Source organism: Myotis brandtii, unplaced genomic scaffold (genome assembly GCF_000412655.1).
Source record: "Myotis brandtii unplaced genomic scaffold, ASM41265v1 scaffold48, whole genome shotgun sequence".
Taxonomy (NCBI): domain Eukaryota; kingdom Metazoa; phylum Chordata; class Mammalia; order Chiroptera; family Vespertilionidae; genus Myotis; species Myotis brandtii.
In genome coordinates, this window is record NW_005368341.1 from 9,930,572 (window position 1) to 9,952,592 (window position 22,021).

The following is a 22,021-nucleotide window of genomic DNA, read 5'->3' on the forward strand; positions in this document are numbered from 1 at the left end:
TAATGAGCATAGTAGAAATACAATTTATGTTACATTTTAAATATATACTTTATCAAAGAAGAAAGTAAGAAAACAATTTCCATCTAACACCATGCTTTTTCATATTTAAATTGAACTTTTTCATATTTAAATTTTGGTGAACTTCAAAAATGTGGAGAGAGAGGTGAATTACTCACAAAATGTACCATTTGAGACAGCTTAATGACAAAATAAACTAATGCATGGCTTAAACATCAACACAGCAAAAATGGTATTACCACAAATTTGTACATAAATTCCATAAAAATTAGGACTCTAGTAAGATTCATTATTAATTTAACATTGAACATGGATGGAAATGACTGACCTAGCTCAATAATCTAACAGTTTCTATGTGCCTGTTCTCCAAAAGAATTCTCTAAACCAACACTGTCCAACAGAACTTTCTGCAATGATGGAAATGTACTGACTTGTACAATAAGATAACCAGTAACCACATATGGCTAGTGAGCATTAGGAATGTCGCGAATGCAACAGAAAAACAGAATCTCAAATTTTATTTAAAGAGGCTAGTGGCTACTTATCCAGATATCACAGCTCTAAGTCCTGCCTCTATGTCATTTTTATAGTCTTCCATTTACCTGGTTTCCCAATGTAGACAATTCAGGCTTTAGTTCTCACTCTAGCTCTACATTTCTGTCCTTCTGGCCTCAAATTTTCTTCCTGAGCTGGTGCATAGCTAGCTGATTTCAGCAAAGCTGCTGGCCACTGCTGCTCAGCTCACAAACACTGGCTGGCAGAGCACTGGTCTCTTTCCACTTGCCCATGATGAGAAGTGGGATACAAATGCTTTTTTAAAAAAGTGAACAGACAACCAAAAGTCCTGTAAGACTTATTAGACATTAGACTTACCCAAAGGGAAGAGATTAAATCCAATGATTAAATAAAAGCCACTTCTAAACCTAAAATTCTGTTATTCCAAACCCCAAATTCCAGGTAGACAGGCAAATGACAATTTCCAAAATTATATGGTACTTACCGAATAAGCCCAGTACCCTAAACCTCACAGAAATCAACTCCCAACTCAAAGCATCCCACAGGCATTATTAAGAATAACAGACACAGCCAATCCTCTGAGTCATTGAGCAAAAGGGTAGCTTTCTCTTAAGAAGGAAATTTTAATACTAAAAGTATTATTTTCACAATTTGTTGTCATTCATAGAAACTTAGGTCACACATATTTTTATACAAAATACTGGAGTAGGTCTTGCCCTCCATATTACATTCTCAAATCTGTTCTGACTTCAATTTCAAATGGATATCCATTTCCTGTTACTTGCCAGACTTAATACTTACAACAGATATCATATTAATAGATATAACAGATATTATATTAATAGATATACTAGTTTTAAATGTAGTATTTAACTGATAAAGGAAGATGAAGTAAAATACAGTAAGAAAACAAAACTTCACAGAAGGATAACAAGGTAGATTCAATGGGTATCGGACAAAAGTGAGTGCAGCTCAACAAAGACTTACTGGTTTAGCACGACATCAAGAATAAATGATGTTCCAAAGGCATCGACCTGGAAGCTTGCCTGGTTAACATGAGTCAACTGCAATATTAAAAAGATAAAAGGTATTTATTATTCAGCATAGTGATCAGATGATAAGCATTTCTTAGATCACTTTTAAAAAAGTGCATGGTATCCTAATTTAGAAAACAACAATTCAACATGGACATCAAATAAAAACAAAGTAAAATGTGCACCTTCTTAGAAGCCAAGCATTCACCAGTCTGAAGTAAAGTACCACCTAACCAAGGAGGGTCAGGGCCCTACCTTTCCACTTTATCTCAAGTAGCTACACATTTCATTTCCAAGAAGACTGAACTTTCTTCAGTTTTTTCTATATTAAATGACTGGCTCCTTTAAAATTAAGCCTTGTACATTAAAAAATAGAGGAAAATATGTTCAAGAGTAAGATAATATGGTGAATATGATCTAAAAATACTTTTCATCCTGTCACAAATACGAACTTTAAAAATATTTCAGTTCTAATTATCCAGAGGGGGGAAAAAAAAACACATTATCCAGAGAAATAAATAAATAAATAATTAAAATTCTTTCCATTTTAATTAAGCAAACATAATTTCATAGAGGTTTCTCTCTCTTCCTAAGAGCAAAACTGAACCTCTGCACATCTACTGCAAATATCGCCCATCAAAATTTTCTTGGAAAAATGAAATCACTATTTCCAACACCATTCTTGGAACTCCCAGAGAAAATCATAAGGGATTCTAAACTAAACAATATAGAGGGTTACCAAGAACATAATTTCAACATGTTGAATAACCATGTGCATTAACTGAAAAGAGGGAGGAAGCAAAACTGCTCCTTCTGTTTGACTCCCCAAATACTAAGAATACCTATATCTTAGTAGGACTACGAATTTCTGAAATTTTTATTTGTATGTTTCTATAGTATCCAAAATTCCTAAAATAAACATGTATAATTCCTGCAGTGAGAAAAAGCAAACACTATTTTAGAGATAAAAACCATCTGAGCAACTGCACTCATGTAGCACATGAAACAGATGGTGAACCAGTGCATCATAGGAAGGGGCATCCCAGGATTCTGTGAGGCATGAAGGGCACCTGAACCACCCCTGGGATTTTCACACACAGTGATCTTATGGCATTAGGCGAAAGGAGAGCACTTAATGATAATAAAGCTTTACGAAAAGAAATGGTAACTCTTCTGTTTCAAATTATTTAAAAGTAATAGGGGGTGGAACAATGCAATAGCTCAATTTCAAACATATTCCAATCCTCATGAAAGCCCAAGGATGAAGAACTATCTGGTTACCTTTCAGCCTCATTAACTTCATTAACCCTTCATTCTTCCCAATAACACTGAGCTATCATCAAACTCTCACCTCTTTTTTATTTTTATGGCCATTCTTGGAGCCACACCTTATTCTCTATTTCCACATCTGCCTCCACAGATCATATCTTCCTCGCTCTTTTTAAAATTAACTCCTTACCAAAATCCCAAATGTAAGCCCCAGATTTTCAAATCCCAAATGTAAGCCCCAGAAGATTCAATTACAAACCTTCTCTCCCTGAATATCAAGATCTTCCACAGTCACCTCCCCCACCCCAGATATAATGGCACCCAAGTTCCCAAGAATCCACCCACACTGCCTCCACACTGGTCTCCTTTCTGCTCTTTAATTCCACAAGCGAGGTATGTTCCAACTTTTTATGTGACTTTCACTCATCACTTCCGCTGAGTGCTTTTCTGAACCAGGCCCTGATCTCTCCCAATATCATTTCCCCAAATGGCCCTATCCATCCTTCTAGACTTTGATCAAGTTCCTCCTTGTATTAGTCTGCCAAGGGCTACCATAGCAGAGGACCACAGACTAGGAGGCTTACACAACAGAAATTTTCTTTCTCCGAGTCCTGGAGGCTGTGATAACCTGGTTATTATTTAACAGGAAGGGAGGAAAGGGAAGACTAGGTATAGGCAGGCCATTTGTGCAGCTTTGTCAAAAAGCTGCATTTAACACTCTCCAAATCTGTTCCCCACTAATCGATGGGGGTAGGGACTGGACAAAGGCAGTTTAGACGAATGCCCAGTAAGGTCTGAGTGACGTGAGAAGATGCCTACCTGTCTGCTCATCAATCACACCTGAAAGCCAGTCAGTAGCCAAGATGGGTGTGATCACTGCAAGAGTGCAAAGCCTGAATATTTAAACTTCCAAACAACGAAGTTCTCTCTCTCTCTTGTGCACTGGGTTCCTGACTCCCCTGTGGCAGGAGGGTGTGCTCCCCTGTGACCACATGGCACAGGGCCGTGTCGGACTCCACACATGGACTAGTAGACTTAGCTTGGATGCTGAGCCACACCGGCTGCAACATGGAACGGAAGCTCTGGACACTGGCCTTGTTTCTGGCTCTGCTGGAACCCCAGCTGCACCTTTTCCAAGACTGGCTTAAGGGGCAGGAGACTTTAAGGGAAACTGAGAAATGTAACTCTAGGCAAATACAGCCTGTTTCCACACATTTTCTAAGATGTCACAAGAACCTCACTCCCACGAGTGACCGGGAAGTTTAATTCTCTGGTAACAGCCAGAAGTCCAAGATTAAAGTGTTGTCCTGAGGCCCCTCTCCTTGGCTTGCAGACAGCCACCTTCCAACTGTGTCCTCACATGACCTTTACTCTATGTGTGTGCACCCCTGGCATAACTATCTATCGTTTTCTCTTCTCTCTCTCTCTGTCTCTCTCAGTGTGTGTGTGTGTGTGTGCGCGCGCTTCTCAACCTGTGGGTCGCCACCCTCTGGGTCGCGACCCCTTTGGGGGTCAAACGACCCTTTCACAGGGGTCGCCTAAGACCATCGGAAAACACATATAATTACATATTGTTTTTGTGATTAATCACTATGCTTTAATTATATTCAATTTGTAACAATGAAAATACATCCGGCATATCAGATATTTACATTATGATTCATAACAGTAGCAAAATTACAGTTATGAAGTAGCAACGAAAACAATTTTATGGTTGGGGGTCACCACAACATGAGGAACGGCATTAGGAAGGTTGAGAACCACTGTAAGGGCACCAGTCACATTGGATTAAGGCCCACACTTGTGACCTGAAGAAAAGGCTGCATGCCAAGGAATGCTGTAAGCCTCTATAAACTGGAAACAGCAAGGAACGATTCTCTCCTAGAGCCTCTGCAAGGAGCACAGCCCTGCCAAGACTTTCATCTTAGCCTTTAAGATCCACTTTGGGCTTTTGATCTCCAGAACTTTCAGACAATTCTTTTTTGTTGGTTTATTGACAGCATGTTTAACTGCTACTTGCCCTAATTACCTCTTTAAAAGCTCTATCTCCATATACAGTCACCTTAGAGGTTAGGGCTTTGACATATACATTTTGGAAGGGACACCGTTCAGCCCAAACACTCCTCTTCCACAAGGTCGTCCCAGTGTCTTCCCACCTCTGTCTTCCCTCCTCCTCAATACGGTTCAGTTTGATATCAGGGCCTCAGGACTGACCAGCATCAGGTATTCAATAAGTATTTCCTGACTAATTGATTTGAGTGTTTGCTTTATCAATCACCTGGATGCATAAATGAACAACAATTGAACAGCTATAAATTACTTGCATATAAAATGCAGTCCTTCCATCAAGGTTGTTCCTAATGCCATGTCAAAGGACAATGCCTTCCCTTTTGTATGAAAGCTCTTTAAGTTTCCTGAAGTGCTAACTACCATGTTTTGGGAATAGACTGAGGAAAGCTCTTATGTATTTTGCTTACCAGAATTGATGTCTCAACTAAAATGAACCTCTCGCTCTCTCCTCCATTTTTTCTCTGAATTTATTATGGTGAACAGGGCAGAGGCCACATGTTATTCATCATGGTATCATGACTACAGCTTGGATCAGGATAACATTACCATCCTTTTTCAGCAAGAAATTTACTGTTTGCATTAATTCTGTCTAATTCTTATGTTTTTCTTATGTTACATCTGGTATTTTATTTTATTGATCTCACCCATGCATATCCTAAGGAGAAATCCATTACTAAACTCAAAAGAAAATCTATTGACAGCAAGTTTAACTGCTGTTTAGTAAAAAAAAAAAATTTTGCATTATTGATAGGAACAAGGAATAGGAGTGTATTAATATAGTTTTCATGTAAAAAAGGCCTCCTTAGACTGTATTCAGATTGATTCAGTCAACAAACATATTCTGAGAGTCTCTCATATTTACTACTTTAGGTTATCTGAAATAATAAATTAAATAGAGTTACCCCGAATTCATGCAGTACTAACAATCTAGCTTATTATTCAACACTACTGAAGTGAGCCAGGACGGCCATCAGAAAGTTAATCTTAGACCGTGCCTTTTAAATGTAAAGGAAAAGAAAATGAAGGTTTGAGAAGATAGAACTAATATAATATCAGGATTTTCCTTTGGGGAGAGGTACCTAACATATATAGCCAAAGAAAAATTCTAATACTTATTAACTTTAACTTGAAGATTAAAAGCTAAATGTCTCTCAGAAATATTTGAAAAATATAAATTGAAATGCAGTCTTTCAAATTACTACATAGGCATGATTTGTTATTTTAAAACTATTCATCAAACACTTTCGTATCATATCATCATAGTGAGAGAACCTCTAGAAGGCATATGATACAACATCCTTATTTTACAAATAAGGAAACCGAGGGAAGGAAGTGTGGGCCAATGTCCTTCCAAGGTCACACTCCTTGGAAGCAGAGCAGGCGTTTCGCCTGCTGGCAGGCCGTTTCTCATGCTTCATCCTTGCTTCTATTCTGCAGCTCAGAGGAGCTTGCAGGTTTCTTAGAGTCATGAAAATGCATTTTAAAGCGCATAAAAAATTAAACAATGAAAAACAATCTTTAGAACTCTGTTTTAATGAAAAAAAATCAATAATGTCACCACATCCGACACATGTTCTAAGGCCAATTTGATTACCACCTTAGAAATGACAAATAATGGTTTAAAATATAAATGCAAATCTATTTTTAAAGGAAAAAACTGCATGTTTATGGTAAAATGTGTGTGCATTTGTACATTTTAAGGATTTGGACAAGCAGTGAGACAGACATTTATAAAAGCCATGAAACAAAAGATTGAGGGGGAAAAATGCAAAAGTATAAAATAACCAGATGGCAAGCAAACTTAATAAATCAATATAATTGCATAAGGATAAATTTTAATTTCAAATTTCAAAAATGAATCATAGAATTTTAGGACCAGAAGAATCTGATATGATCTCCAGATTGAGGCCTGTTTATTATTCATGGCAATAGCTGAAATCTAACTGCGAAGTTAATATAAGCCCCCTGCTCCTTATGTATTTTGCTTCTTGGCAGCCAGTCTTTTTCTCCTCCTGTCTCCTAGAACCAATCAGCTGGGGCCAACCTACATACCCCAAAGAGCAAATACAAGTGAACTTTTCAAGACTGCCTATTCTTAACCACTTTTTAAAGCAAAGTTGACACTAAAACTTTCATGGTAGAATCAGAACTTTGACACAAGCAGAAAGATAAGGTAATTTGGGTTTTAATTAAGCCCAATTTGAATAATGAACCAATGAATACTAGTGGGTGGGAGTATTGCCAGTCAAATTGTATTGTGCAACACAGTAACTGGGAAAGTAATGAACATTATTAAAAAGAAGTCTATAATGAAAGTAACAGAATCTTCAGCTATTCTGCGTTCTAAATACTTCTTTACCATGTGATTACTTCAAATCAGATTTTTATTTTTATTTTATTATTTTTTTAAATCCTCACCTGAGGATATTTTTCCATTGATTTTTAGAGAGAGTAGAAGGGAAGGGGAGAGAAAGAAACATCAATGTGAGAAAGATACATCGACTGGTTGTCTCCCATACTCTCCCCAACCGGGCCAAGGATCAAGCCTGCAAATGAGGTATGTGCCCTTGACCAGAATCCTTCAGTCCAAAGGCCAATGCTCTATCCACTAAGCCAATCTGGTCAGGGCTACTTCAACTTGTTTTTTTTTTTAAAAAAAATACAAGTATTATTCCTGATGTCTAATATTGAGTTCAATTAAAAAAATAATATGCCAATAATCACTAATATATATTATCCCTCTTTTTCTACATCAGAAAATTAGTAAGAAAATTAGTGTTTTTCTATTCATATGTCTATATCTATGACTTTATGTTAAATATCTCTCCCCTTTCCACCTGGTCAAGTCAATCATGTCTATAGTTTTCATAAGGTGCATCATATATTGCATTAATTTATACATTATCTTTAACCAAACTATTCATAAAATCCAACCTTCTGCATTTAGTACCATAAGAACGAAACAGTCTGACAGCAGGACATTTTAAAATGAAGTGAAATAAAACAGAACAAAAAAGCACAGTCTTTAAAAGTCCGACAGAGCAGCGTTTGAATTCTGGGTCTGCCATTTAATAATGTAACAAATTAGGGCAAATTGTTTAATGTCTCAAAACCAAAAGTCTCTAAAAGAACAAACATAACAATACACAGTTTGTGGATTTATTGGCATAACTAAAGTACAAGTTACAATCCATTCAACCTTTGTGAAGTGCAGACCATATCTCAGTGGAAATATACCAGGCTCTGGGGATATAAAGAAGAGTTAAACATGGTCCTTGTATCCAGGAAACCCACCGTCCAAAAGGGAAGCTGCTGAACAAGTAACAGAATATTTTAAAGTCCAATAATAGATATACATATGAGGTACGACAGCAGCCGCTGACTGTAGGGTGATGGAGTGGAAGGGGTGCCACTCAGACAAAAAAAAAAGAAAGCACTCCAGGCAAAAGGACCAACAAAGGCACAAAGATGGGAACTGTTCAGCACATCCAGGGAACTGTAAGAAATGCTGTATTCCTGAGGCAGAAAGTGTGAGGCATCTACTGTTGGAAAACAGGCTGGAACTACAGATGCCAAATAACTTCTAAACCAGTGGTTCTCAATTCTGGCTGCACACTAGACTTGCTCAGGAAGCTTGTTAAGAAATACCAATGCTTGGGCCCCAAATTTAAAGGTTCTGATTCTTTTAGTCTGGGGTTGATCTCGGGTATAAATTTTTTTTTAAGAGCTACCCATGTGATTCTGAGGGTGGCTAAGGGTTGAGAACCACTATTATAAACCAATGTAAGAGATGTACTCTTTAACCTGAAAATAACAGGAAATGGGTGGATGAAAAGGCCTTTGAGATCATAGATGTCCAATAACCAACAGCTCCCTTCCTTTACTCTCACAATTTATGACAAAACATGTTTAACTATGAAAACCAGTATCTACTGACTAAATTCTCACATATTTCTTGCAAGTAAAGTCTATGTTCTTTTGACAGTTTTACTGCCTGAGTTTTGTTGTTGAGTTCAATCAAATGAATAAAAGTTTTACAAGTTAAAAAAAAAAATTTAAAGGAAGGGAAGGGTAAGAGAAAGCCAAAAAGGAGGAAAAGAAATTCCATCTGGTGGCCTCCTCAGATAAATTAAATGAGGCCTCCAGGTTTCCAGAAACATCTCTACAAGCACAGTAGACTCTCCACACATGTTTTTTTCTAAATGGGGGGTCGGGTGGGGGGGAGGAACAATAGATTGAAATTCCCAGGATATTTTTTTAAAAGAGCCACCCATATGAGTCTAACATATAACCAATTCCCATGGAATTCTCCTCTAGTTGAACTAGCTCTCTAATTCAAATTCCAGTGCTTGATATTGACTTTATTTGATGTAAAAAATTTTTTACAATTGATGTAAACATGTTCAGTTGCTGTGAGCATGCCCTTGTTTGGGGATGTATTACTCCAGTATAGAGATTATGTCATGTAGCTCTCACTGCCTAGGAACCCTTGGGTAAAGCCATATGTTCCACACATACACACACAAGAAGGGCTTTCCTTGGATAGGATGAGTCTTTGAGAGGCATTCCCTGAATTTGTTTTGCTGAGTTTCCAGTTCTGACGGTGTTGAAAGCCCATGGTTCTGATTCCCTGGTAGTTGAGGGCCCTTCTTTCCAGTGGCCCCCGCTCCAAAAGCTGAAGGCAGAAAGACTATCTGACACTGGCACCAGCTCGGATTTTCTCCCCTCCATTCAGGAAGTCAGGCAGCCTCATTACCTATTTATGCTCCAGCTATCTTCTGACAAAATCAGTCTCTCCATCATCTTGGCCATTAACCTTCCATTACTAGGCCTTCAATTTAAGGACTGAACAAGAAAGCGCTTACTCACATAATCCTGAAAGTCAAAGCCTTTAAGATCTTTAGTAGCCTGAGAACAATACAATATGTAGTCATATTGAGCTGTAATTAAATCTGAATGCAAGGAATCCCAATATTTGGATGCAACAACATCGGCAGACACAATCCCTCAGATGAATCAGCTCTGGGAAACGGATACTCTTCCTTAATGCAAGAAAGGCTTAGGAGAAAGACGAGACCTTTTCCTGGCCCCGCTATTGACTTGATATATGATTTAGAGTGAAGTTACTAAAACTTACTATGGGCTTCATCTTGTCATCCCCTATATGTAAACTGAAAATAGCATTAAGTATAGAATGCTATGAGAAAAGGACTTTAAAATTGTCTGTGGTCAAAAGAATATGTAAAGTTTTGTTGCAAAGAATAATGTAACTATTGAAAGCTAAATATAGGACAGGTAAAAAGAGCACGGGGGGGAGGAGTAAGCAGTTTAGCTATTACATTCTCAAATGAATAACTACTCATTTCAGCTCTAAATCAGATAATTTTAAAAGCAGGCATGGAAATTCAGGATTGTCTCTGCCAGCTGGGTCACAGTCTCTCCTGGAGGCAACATCAAAAATAGGTCAAGTCCAAGGAATAAAAATAAGAATGGCGTATTCTTCACATTAAGATTCACTTCACCCAGTTCTGTTATGTCAGTGAATTTTTATTTGTTTGCTTAATTTCATCTTCCTTATGTAAATATTACAGGCATCTGACAGTTAAGGCTCATGCCACTAAAGGACCAGCTCCAAGTGTTTGAAGAAAAAAAATTCAGAAATATCACTGAGTAAAATCCCATAATGAACAGTTGGTACATAAGAATTCCATAGAATTTTCTTTGGAAAATAAATTTGCATGGGTAAAAAGGCTTTTCCTCTCTTAGACTAAAGACTAAAACTACGTAATTCTAGAAGACTTTCTGCTCACACATATACAATACATATACATACACATATAGATATACAGACACATACATACTAAACTTTAAAAAAGGACCAGATTTGGTATTATGCTAAGTGAAATAAGCCAGTCAGAGCAAGACAAGTATCACATGATCTCACTCATATGTGAAAGCTAACGAACAAAATAAACTGATGAACAAAACAGATCCAGAGACATAGAAGCATGCAACAGACTGTTGAATCTCAGAGGGAAAGAGGGGATGGGTGGGTAGGTGGTGGGAAGAGATCAACCAAAGAACTTGTATGCATATATGCATAACCCATGGACACAGAAAATAGTGTGGTGAAGGCCGGGGGTGAGAGTGTGCGGTGGAGGGACTCAATGGGGAAAAAGAGGAGACATCAGTCATATTTTAAACAATAAAGTTTTTTTTTTAAAAAAGAACCAGATTTGTTCTATCTCAATTGCCCAAAAGTTTTCCAAGAACACAGTCAAACAAAAATCCTGCAAGAGCAAAGCTCCTGGTAGAAAGAAAAGAAGAAAAGAGAAGAGAAAGAAGAGAAGAGAAGAGAAGAGAAGAGAAGAGAAGAGAAGAGAAGAGAAGAGAAGAGAAGAGAAGAGAAGAGAAGAGAAGAGAAGAGAAAAGAAAAAAGAAAGAAAGAAAAGAACGGAAAGGAAAGGAAGGAAAGAAAAGAAAGAAAGGGCCAGCAGTAAGTCTCTAACATCAAGGATTTTCAAAAAATGTTTTTTCACCTCTAACTTAACAGTCACCTACCAAAGGCATTCGTTATTGGGACACAAAATGAGAGCATTACAGACACACGAACCCCAGCAAAAATATTTCTTTTTTGTTGTTGCTGCTTTGTTTCCCAAGTAGCTAAAATAAAAAATTGATAGAAAGAACACACACGAACAACATCCAGATCCAAAGTATCACCCACCACCACCACCACCCTTAGGAAATCAGAGCTGAGACTTGACCGGATTCAATCAACACGGGAATTCTTTCAGAAAGGAAGGGTCCCTTGTCCACAAAGACCTGGTGCTGAAGCCCCATATCGTATCTCAGCATAAGTGGTCAAATTCCAAAGCCCTCCGATGGAAACCTGCCCCGCCAGCACTTCCATACACCCGCCCATCCTTCCTAACCCCTTAAGTTCCACCTGAGCCCTCGATTAGGAGATAGATCTGAGCCTTGCCTCCTTTCTCTGCTGGGGAAAGCCTTTTCTTTTCTCAAAAGCCGAAGTCATAGTATTGGTTTCTATGTGTCAGGCAGCAAGCCCTTGCTTGGTAACAAGAGTAATGAAAGAAACTCTAAAATTTACTTTTACTTACACCTCTATTACTTATTGGCGCTAGTCACAATTAGCTCCTGCAATAAATAGACCAGTCTTGTCACCTAATCCTTACCACCAAACACTTTCCCTAGTAAAGGGGAGTGCTTTTTAAAAATACACTGACTGTAAATAATCTCTGAAAGCAGGAACTCCTAAGAGCTATTATCATTAGGAGAGACGGAAAACTTCAACAAATCAAATCACATTATCTATTATACATCCAATAGTGCTTGCACATAAATGTGTGTACGCACAAATATGTATGCATTACAGCAGAGAAAGCTTGCCGCCGACTATAACCTGGAAAGTAACTGCTTCTTTAAACAAGCTAACTCTGTAGCGCTGGTGATTCCAACTCGGAAAAGCCTGAATAGAAGGAATAACTGCAGCCCTAAGACGAAGATAAGACACAGATCATTACTAAAGTGTCTTCTAGACCTGGGACAAGCTAACAGGATCTGGTGATGTCAAGTCAGAATCAAATGTAGACTATCCCTGAACCCTGAAATATATCTCCATCCAAGAAAAAAACAACAACATAACTTCGGAGATTTCTAATTATTTTTGTGACTTTGTGTCTGAATGTAAAAAGAAAAGAAAATCCTTAGTCTCACCACTCTTTTCTTCACTGACATGAACTCAGCTCTTAATAGAAACAATTTCATGTAAAAGGCTGATGGAAAGGATAAGCAAATAGAATCTGTGGCTTCCTCTGGGCAGGGTGGGAGCCACTAGCTAACTTAAAACCATTCATTCCTCCCTCTGCATAAACTCTTGGCTTTAACAAAAGAGCGTGCATGTGGGGGCACTAAACTGTTCTCAATGTTTCAGACATGACCCAGGTTTCTGTGTTGTTGGTGTGTTTTGATATAAAACTGAATAAACCAAACTCTCTTGGTGTTGCCTCTGTTGGGGGTGGGGGTGGGGCAAATTAGAGCATTTTAATGAGGCCTCCATGCTTCTCACACGCTGGGTTAAAGAAAGGATTCCTAAAAGACACCCTGCTTCTCTTTCATAAAGGAAGAAGGCTGGGCACAGTTACTCTTTCTGTCCATTTTATGATAGTTCCTTACTTCTTGTTGCTCTGAAGCAAATGAATACTTTGAAGTGACATGGAGTTTACATTTCAATTAATTTATTAAGTGATACCCTGGGAGAATTTATTCTCTTCTGAGAAGTGTGTAGGTAGTTGCTCTGAACTACCCACACTGAGTTTCTGGGAAGCTGCCTCCTGGCAAGGAGTCCTGACTAAAACATTCCCGTGATCAGCATCCTCAGCAAACTGCCACCAAGCCGTCCTCTTTGTCCTTGTCTGGCCTCCCCTGCGTGCTCTACCATCTCCGTTATACCACATGTCCCAAGGCCCCTATCACGTGCACAGGACTCCAAGGCAACCATACCTGCTGCTGAGAAAGACACAGTAGTGCCCACACATATTTACTGTCCAGAAACACAAGTTACCACTATGCCAGACAGTAATATAATCCCGTGCTACACTCTTGTCCTAAAGGAGCTTTCCCTCCTTTAGGGAAGCAGTTGAGACTGTGAGCAGTTACTTATTAAAAGCTGCAGAGGGTAGTAAGACTCCAGATTCTAGAGCCAAATTTCCTGTTTCAAATTCTACCCCTATCCTTTCCCAAACTGAATGATCTTGGGCAGGTGATTAATCTCTCTGTGCCTCAGTTTTCCCACTTAGTAAATGGAACAATAGTACCAACCTCCGAGGATCGCTGGGAAGACTGAATACATGTAAAGTAGGCTATTTATTATTGAGCAGCAAAAGTCGGAGCATGTGTGAACAGAATTTGGTGTTACATCCAGAAGTCAGAATTGTTCTTGCTTACCACTTTTCACCTCCTGATGACAATTCCTTTCACTATCTCTTGGAGGTTCGTGCCTCACAGCTACACCACCCTCCAGTCTCAATTCTGCACCAAGTGCCTCCATATTCCCAACACTTAGCACGTGGTTGGTACAAAATATGTGCTCACTTACAAATGTGAAACAAACCTGGCAACTGTTATCTCACAATAATATGAACAAAAGTTATTTTGCAAATTGTAATATCCAAAAACTGGAAATAGTTCTCAAGAATATAACCATAATGAAGGTTGCTTTCTTTGTGAGTTCTCTGGTAGTTATAGGCACTATCTTTGTTAGACAGAGAGTATAATCATTACCAGCATATGCATTTCACTGACTCTCCCTCAAAAATTCTAACCTACCCCAACCGGTTTGGCTCAATGGTTGAGCATCCACCTATGAACCAGGAGGTCATGGTCTGATTCCAGGCCCGGGCACATGCCTGGGTTACAGGATCAATCCCCAGAAGGGGGTGTGCAGGAGGCAGCCAATTGATGATTCTCTCTCATCACTGATGTTTCTCTCTCTCTCTCTCTCTCTCTCTCTGTCTCTCTCTTTCTCTCTCCTTTCTTCTCTGAAATCAATATTTTTTTAAAGAAAAAATTCTACCCTGTGTTCCGGTGCTCATTGTATTCAACCAACATTTGTTAGTGAGTTTGGTAGTCATTTGACTATGTAACTTGAAATATGCAATATCTATAGGTCAGATAGAGAAGGTTAGAACTTTGACCTTTGGGAACCTCAATGATTCATTTCCCACCTATGAGGAAACAAACATCTACTCAAAACCATCTTGAAAAAATGATTGTTGAGCCTATTTAATAAGCTCTTGAGACAGTTTGTCAACCTGTATTTGAAGTCTGTCCTAATCATCTTATTTTCCCTCTTAAATAGCTAGCAAAATTTTCTTAATGCGATTTAGGCCTATTTGCCCCATTTGTGAAACAGGATATGTTCAAAGATGACTTGGAAGTACTCCTTTCATCTGTTCAGCACAGTAACAATGACTTGCTTCTTTGTAAACTTTATGGCAGGTCAGCACTAAAATTATCTACCAACCACCTAGGATAATACATCCTGCAGACAGAGTGACCCAAAGCCGTGTATGTACTAAACATAAAAGAGAAAGACATTTAAGTGGACAGGAGTAATTCTGTCTTGCAAAGAAGAATCCAAATACATTACATTGTGCGGAGTTGGTGGGGATGGATTACATTCAGCCACCACAGTGAAAATTTGTACTGTCTTCTTTAATGAGATAACACAACCCTTTGAGAACACAAAGGAAACTGAAAATACTGCCAGAGGGCCCTGACCGGTTTGGCTCAGTGGATAGAGCATCGGCCTGCAGACTCAAGGGTCCCAGGTCCAATTCCAGTCAAGGGCATGTACCTTGGTTGCAGGCACGTACCCAGTGGGGAGTGTGCAGGAGGCAGCTGATCGATGTTTCTAACTCTCTATCCCTCTCCCTTCCTCTCTGTAAAAAATCAATAAAACATATTTAAAAAAGAAAGAAAATACTGCCAGGGGTATGGATAATTCCAAATATCCACTCCCCCACCCCCTCGCATATAGTTTTCAATGAGACCTTCAGTCACCCATCTTCTTTGTTACTCATTCTTAATAAACAAGCTCTAGCCTTGGGTCAGGCCATTTTACTGGCTATTCTCTCATCCTGCAATGCTCTTCCTCAGATATCTGCCTGGTTCACTCCCCACTTCTTTCAAGGCTTTTCCCAATGTCACCTTCTCTGTGAAACTTAATGAACCACCCTATTAAATACAACCTATGTGCCCTACATCCCCCTTGTACTCCCAATGACCATTACCATGCTATATATTTTTCCTTTCTTTCCATAGCATTTACCACCTTCTAATATGCTATGTAATTTATCATGTATTATGTTTTTGTCTACCTACGAGAACATTAAGTACCATGAAGAACAAAATTTGGGAATTTTTTATTCACTCATATATCCCAAGGACCCAGGATAGTGCATGACAAATAGTAGTAAGCCCTTAAGAAATATTTTTTGAATGAAATTTTTAAATGTCAATGCACAGCCCAGCCACAGGTCAAGGTTCGATTCCTAGCATGCACATGCCCAGGTTGCAGGCTCCAACCCCAAGAGAGGGAGTGCAGGAGGCAGCCGATCTATAATTCTCTCTTATCATTAATGTCTCTCTCTCTCTCTCTCTCTCTCTCTCTCTCTCTCTCTTCTCTCTCTTCCTTTCTGAAGTCAATAAAAATATATATTATTTAAAAAACTTTAAATGTCAGTTCACAACTCAAATCACAGGAAATAAATTCCAACACAGACACACACACAGACACACACACACACACACACACACACACAATGTTAGTGTCACCCAAAACAGTTAGTGAGCCTTCATCTGAAAAATAAAAGAACCAATGAAAAAATTCTAATTGCAAAACTGGCAAGTTTAAACTTCTTAAGAAAAGGTACAAGAATCAAAGTCCATTAAATATTTGCAATCTTCTCGGTTCCCTCATTACTCAAAGATAGGACGACAAAACGAGAAATCAAGAACCTTTAGTTCTAGTGAAAACACACTGCAGAGTACAGGAGCTATAAAAAGGCATGATTAATAGCTCTAACATAACTAAAATACCCAACTGTACAAGGGCCAGAAGGTGCAGAGACAAGTACAGCTTTTTCGAGTGAAATGTGAGGACGACACTGACCCAGTGGCCCTATGGAGATGGGATGTTCTGCAAAGACCTCCACACAGACACCCCACTAACACCCCACTAACACCCCAGCAACAATAATATCTGCCCTTGGAGCTCCTCTTTCCTCAACACTTTCTGCAGTGAACATCTGATACTAAAATAAAAGCAGACGGATGTCTTCTAACCTAATTATTTCTTGAGAAAGAGAAATAACACAAACAATTAATTTTGGAATAACAGATTTTGGAAAGACTGTTTGTTGAAAAGTGTTGGAGATTCAGGAACACATGCTTGATTGATTAAGTGTTGAAATATTTATTAAATATGGGAATTCACTGCAAGAAAATGGAAGTTCTTCTGTTGAGCCAAAGGCTAAATCAGAACGCTGGGCCCAGAGTTGTCTCAGCAAGACACTGAGCAAAGGAACTTATGATCACAGCTAGTTTTCAATGGGACCAAAACAGCAGAATGATAAAAAGCGAAGATCAAAACAGAAAGGGAAAGAGAATTAAGCATGACTAAATATTTTATTAAAAGCTATGCTAAAAACCACTGAACTGTACATTTTAAAAGCATGAACTTACGGCACATAAATCGTATCTCAATAAAGCTGTTATAAAAACTGCATTTAAAATCAATATTGTTATACTAAATATATTTCAAATGCAAGGTGATCTTAGTTTTCATGGAAGATGAATGGACTTGGTTATAATAACTGCTACCTTCTATAAAATCTGGGGAGCCCTTTCTTCCTCAAATGTCTGTTCCTTTAGAGTTTTACGTTTTGAAGTTCTTCAGATAAAACATGGTTTTAAAAAAAGAAACTAAAACAAGATATTAAAATAGAACACTTTATCCTCTAATCCAGTTAAAAATATAGATTCTAAACTCAGCCTTGTTTGGGAACTATGAGTCCAACCTTTTACCTAGCTGCCTCTTACCCTCTTGGAAACCTGCTCTCCTTCCTTCCCTCACTCTCCTGCTGGGAGCAGCCCTATTCAGACTACAGACTATTGAGGTTTTAGCTCATGCAGAGATGTCTCCCATCCCAAAGTAAAGGAGCTGCATGGTTGCTCATTCCATTTTTAAAAAATAAACCCCACCTGATACCTGAACTAATATTATGGGGTGGGGAGAAGGGGGCAAGAATAACTTGGTTTGCTAAATTCCTGGAAAGAAAACAGTGAGAACAAAGTTGGAACTCAGAATTAGCACCTCTACTTCCTGGAACATTTGATGTGAATCATGGCTCTTGTAAAATCAGAGAATTCCAGTGATTTATGTATAGAAAAAATTATACACCAGTTTTATACCAAGAAATTATAATTATGAAAGCTAAAAAAAAAAAGAGCTAACGTTCATTAAACTCTTACTATATGCCAAATGCTCAGCTATAAGCTTTGTGTGTATTATCTCCTTCAATCCTCACAATAATGTCTGAACTGGGTATTATTCATTTTTTTTTTCACTTTATTTGTATTGTTTACATTATTACAAATGTCTCCATTTCCCTTCTGGGTACTATTCTTATCACTATTTTATTGGTATAAAAAGTCAGGATTAGAGAAGTGTCCATCAAGTTCACACAGTTAGGGCAAAAGGTGGGCTTTGAATCTATGAAGTCTCATTTACTCTTTAAAGAAGAATACTGCACCAGGGATTTGATTTACTAAAAATTAAAACTTATATAAAACTATAGTAGATTCTAATATAGTCATGTAATACACAAACACACAAAGAATCATGAAGGAAAGGGTCGGTATGGAACACATCAAAAACTTTTATTAATCTGTCACAACAAATGATACCAGGGGAATGAATAGGTAAGCCACAAAATTTTTAAAAAGTATTTGTAACAGAGATAACTAATAATAGAAAAGAACCCATAACATATTTAAAACTCCTATAAAAAGACAAATATCCCACTAGGAAATTGGGGAAAGTATGTGATGAGGTCATTCAGAGAAGAAATGTACTAGTAGTCCCCAAAGGCACTCTATCTTATTAGTCATCATAAAAATGGAAAGTAAAATAACAAAACACCATTTTCACACCCACAATGTTGTTAGACATTTAAAAGTCCTATGATTCTTAACGATGATGAAGGTGGCGATGCACAGAAACCCTCATGCATTGCTGGTGGAATGTAAATTGGTTATTTCACTGTACTATGTGGCAATATGTAGAAAAACTGAAAAGATACAAACCTGAAGAGCCAACAATTTCACTTCCAAATACATACCCCACAGAAATACATGTATATATCAATGGCATACACTGCTTATAAGAGCAAAAAATTGGAAACAGTCTATAAATGTCATTAAAGGGAAAATAACTGATAGGTTTATGAAACAGAAAGCCAGATAGCAATAAAAAAGGATGAATTCAATTATTTTACCTGTATCAACATAAGAGATTGAAAATCAAAGTTGAGAAGTGGCAAAAGGATCTATATGATACCAAATATGTATATTTAAAAAACACACAAAATAGTTCAATTGCTTATGGAAATATTTATGTAGTAAAAGTATGAAAAGAAAGCCAGGCAAAATGACACCAATTGCAAGGTAATTTCCTCTGGGAAGGGAGGGGAAATGAAAGGAAGGAAAGTATCAACTCAATCTATGAAGTTATGTCCTTAAAAAAAAAATAACTACTAAATTTTGTTGACCTGGATGGTGAGTACAAGAGTGTCTGTCACATTATTTTCTCTACTTTTTTGTAAACTTGAACTATTTCAAAACATAAAACTTTTTACAATTATAAAAAAAAATTTTTTTCACAAGCATCTTTGCATGGTTGATTTCATTGATGCCACATAACAACTAAGGGATGAGTAACACTGCCCTGGCCAGGTGGTTCAGTTGGTTGGAGCATCGTCCTGTACACCAAAAGATTGTGGGTTGATTCCTGGTTAGGACACATACCTAGGTTGAGGGTTCGATCCCCAGTCAGGGTGCATATGGGAGGCACTGATAGATGTTTCTCTCTCACATCGATGTTTCTCTCTCTGTCTCTCTTTCCCTTTCTTCCTTTCTCTCTCTCTTAAATTAATAAACATATCCTTGGGTGAGGATAAAAAAAGGGGAAAGGCCCAGACTATGTGGCCCAGTGCTTGAGCATCAACCTATGAACCAGAAGGTCACAGATTGACTTCCAGTCAGGGCACAGGCTCAAGTTGCAGGCTCGATCCCCGAGGGGGGGTGGGGGGGAGGAGCATGCAGGAGGCAACCAATCAATGATACTCTCTCATCATTGATGTTTTTATCTCTCTCCCTCTCCCTTCCTCTCTGAAATCAATAAAAATATATTGTAAAAGGGGGGGGGGAGGAATGAGTAATACAGCATAGAGATGTCTCTAATACTGTTGCCAGTAAACGCACAAGAAATAAAAATTAATGGCTGGAAGCTCCAGCAGGCACACATTGACTCAACCTTCTAAAACCTTTCCCAGAGCTGCTCAAAAGAAGAGCTGCCTTGTAGGTATTAGGCTCATCTGTCTGGAATCCTGAGGGAAAGTTTTTAAATCTGTAGGTCAGATCATGATCCATTATAAGGCTCTGAAATCACTTAAGCATAACCTGGCCAGAATTTTTTAAAACATGACAAAAAAACAGAGTAGAGTGAAAAGTATATTGCTGCATGTATTAAGGATGAAAGTATTGTTTCACAATGACTTGCTTTGATTTTTGGTGTGTGCATGTTTTCATATGTTCACACACAAATTTTAGTACACAGAGGAACCAAGATGGCGGCATAGGTAAACACCTGTACTTGCTGCCTCTCACAACCATATCAAAATTACAACTAAAAGACAGAACGACTATCATCCAGAACTGCAGGAAAGCTGGCTGAGTGGAAGTTCTACAACTAAAGAGGTGAAGAAGAAAGTGCATTGAGACTGGTAGGAGGTGCGGAGGCACAGAACAGGCTGGTACCCGAGTGCGCTGCTTTTTTAATCGAGAGGGAGATACAAACTCCCACTTGCTCATAACTCCAGTGCCAGGCGAGACTCTGGGGGACCCAGACACATATGGGGAGAAACTGGCATCGGGGCAGGAACACGGGGGCAGCTTTCTTCCGGACAGAGATGCTCGCAGCAGTCATTGTTCTTGTGCTGGGACCTCCCCAGTGCAGGGCTGACTGGCAGCCATTGCTGTTTGCTCCGCCCTGATGATTCTCTGAGACCCTGCCCCACCCAATTTACAACCTCACCTAAGCTGTGTGTAGTGGCTTTTGCATATAAATGGCCTCTCCTTTCTCAGCCTAAAACCTGTCAGACAGCAGCTGGGTCAGGGAGCTCAAAGCAATCAATCCAGAAGCAGCAGCCTGTGTTGCTACACAGCTGGGCCTTGAATGGGCACTTCCAAACCCAATAAAAAGAGGAGGAATCTGAAGATCTCTCTGTAGCTCCTGCTTGGTGACCCCAGGCAATGGCTGGCTTTGCACCTCCTTGGAGATCCAAGAGCCAGTGTACCCACTGGTCAGTGTGAGACAATACTAAATTACAACTCTTCACATCCATAAGTGACACACTCAAGGGGCAGACTCAGTGAGCACCAAAGCCCCACTGAAGCAAGTCCTGCCCCATAAGGGTGTCTACTGCACAGCAGCTCTTCCATTCAGAGTGTGGGGTGGGGACCGGGTGAAGGGGAGCTATGGGGGGAAAAAAGAGGAACTGTAATAATTTGAACAATAAAGATTTAATTTTAAAAAAAACCACAAAAACAAAACAACACTTTTGTTCATAAGAGTGTTATGCATAATTCCCCAAAAGGGGGTGGGGGGGAATGTTCATCAAAATGAATGGAAAATGGAATATCTTTCAGCAATAAAAAGGAATGAAGTAACACATACTACAACATGAATGAACCATGAAAGCATTATGCTAAATGGAAAAAAACTAGTCACAAAAGAGCACATAGTGTAGGATTCCTTGTGTATGAAATGTCTAGAAGAGGCAAGTCTATAGAGACAGAAAATAGATTTGTGGCCGCCTAGGGCTAGGTTTGAGAGTAGGCAGTACAGGAGAGAGTTTGGAGAATGCGTATGAGGTTTCTTTTATGAGGTGATGGAAATGCTTTAAACTTGATTGTGGTGGTGGTGATTGTATTTGAATATACTAATAAATTGAACTGTAGACTCTTATTATACAGGTAAATTCTATGATATGTAAATTATATTTCAATAAAGTTCTTAGAAAAACCTATTATATATAATTAAAATATGGCCCAGCTGGCGTGGCTCACTGGTTGAGCATTGACCTATGAACCAGGAGGTCACAGCTCAATTCCCAGTCAAGGGCACAAGACCGGGTTGTGGGCTTGATCCCCAGTAGGGGCATACAGGAGGCAGCCGATTGATGATTCTCTCTCATCATTGATGTTTCTATCTCTCTCTCCCTCTCCCTTCTTCTCTGAAATGAATAAAA

The 22,021-nt window shown here is 38.7% G+C and overlaps 1 protein-coding gene across 13 annotated transcripts in view; it reads right to left on the bottom strand.

Annotated features, from left to right (window-relative positions):
* ADAM22 (ADAM metallopeptidase domain 22) overlaps positions 1 to 22,021 on the bottom strand; it is a 177,700-nt gene that overhangs the window by 140,880 nt on the left and 14,799 nt on the right. For all 13 annotated transcript variants that reach the window (XM_005876132.2, XM_005876131.2, XM_014547621.1 and 10 more), the window contains exon 3: positions 1,522 to 1,598. In XM_005876132.2, the coding sequence (XP_005876194.1) occupies positions 1,522 to 1,598 (77 nt within the window). The remainder of the gene's footprint in view (positions 1 to 1,521; positions 1,599 to 22,021) is intronic.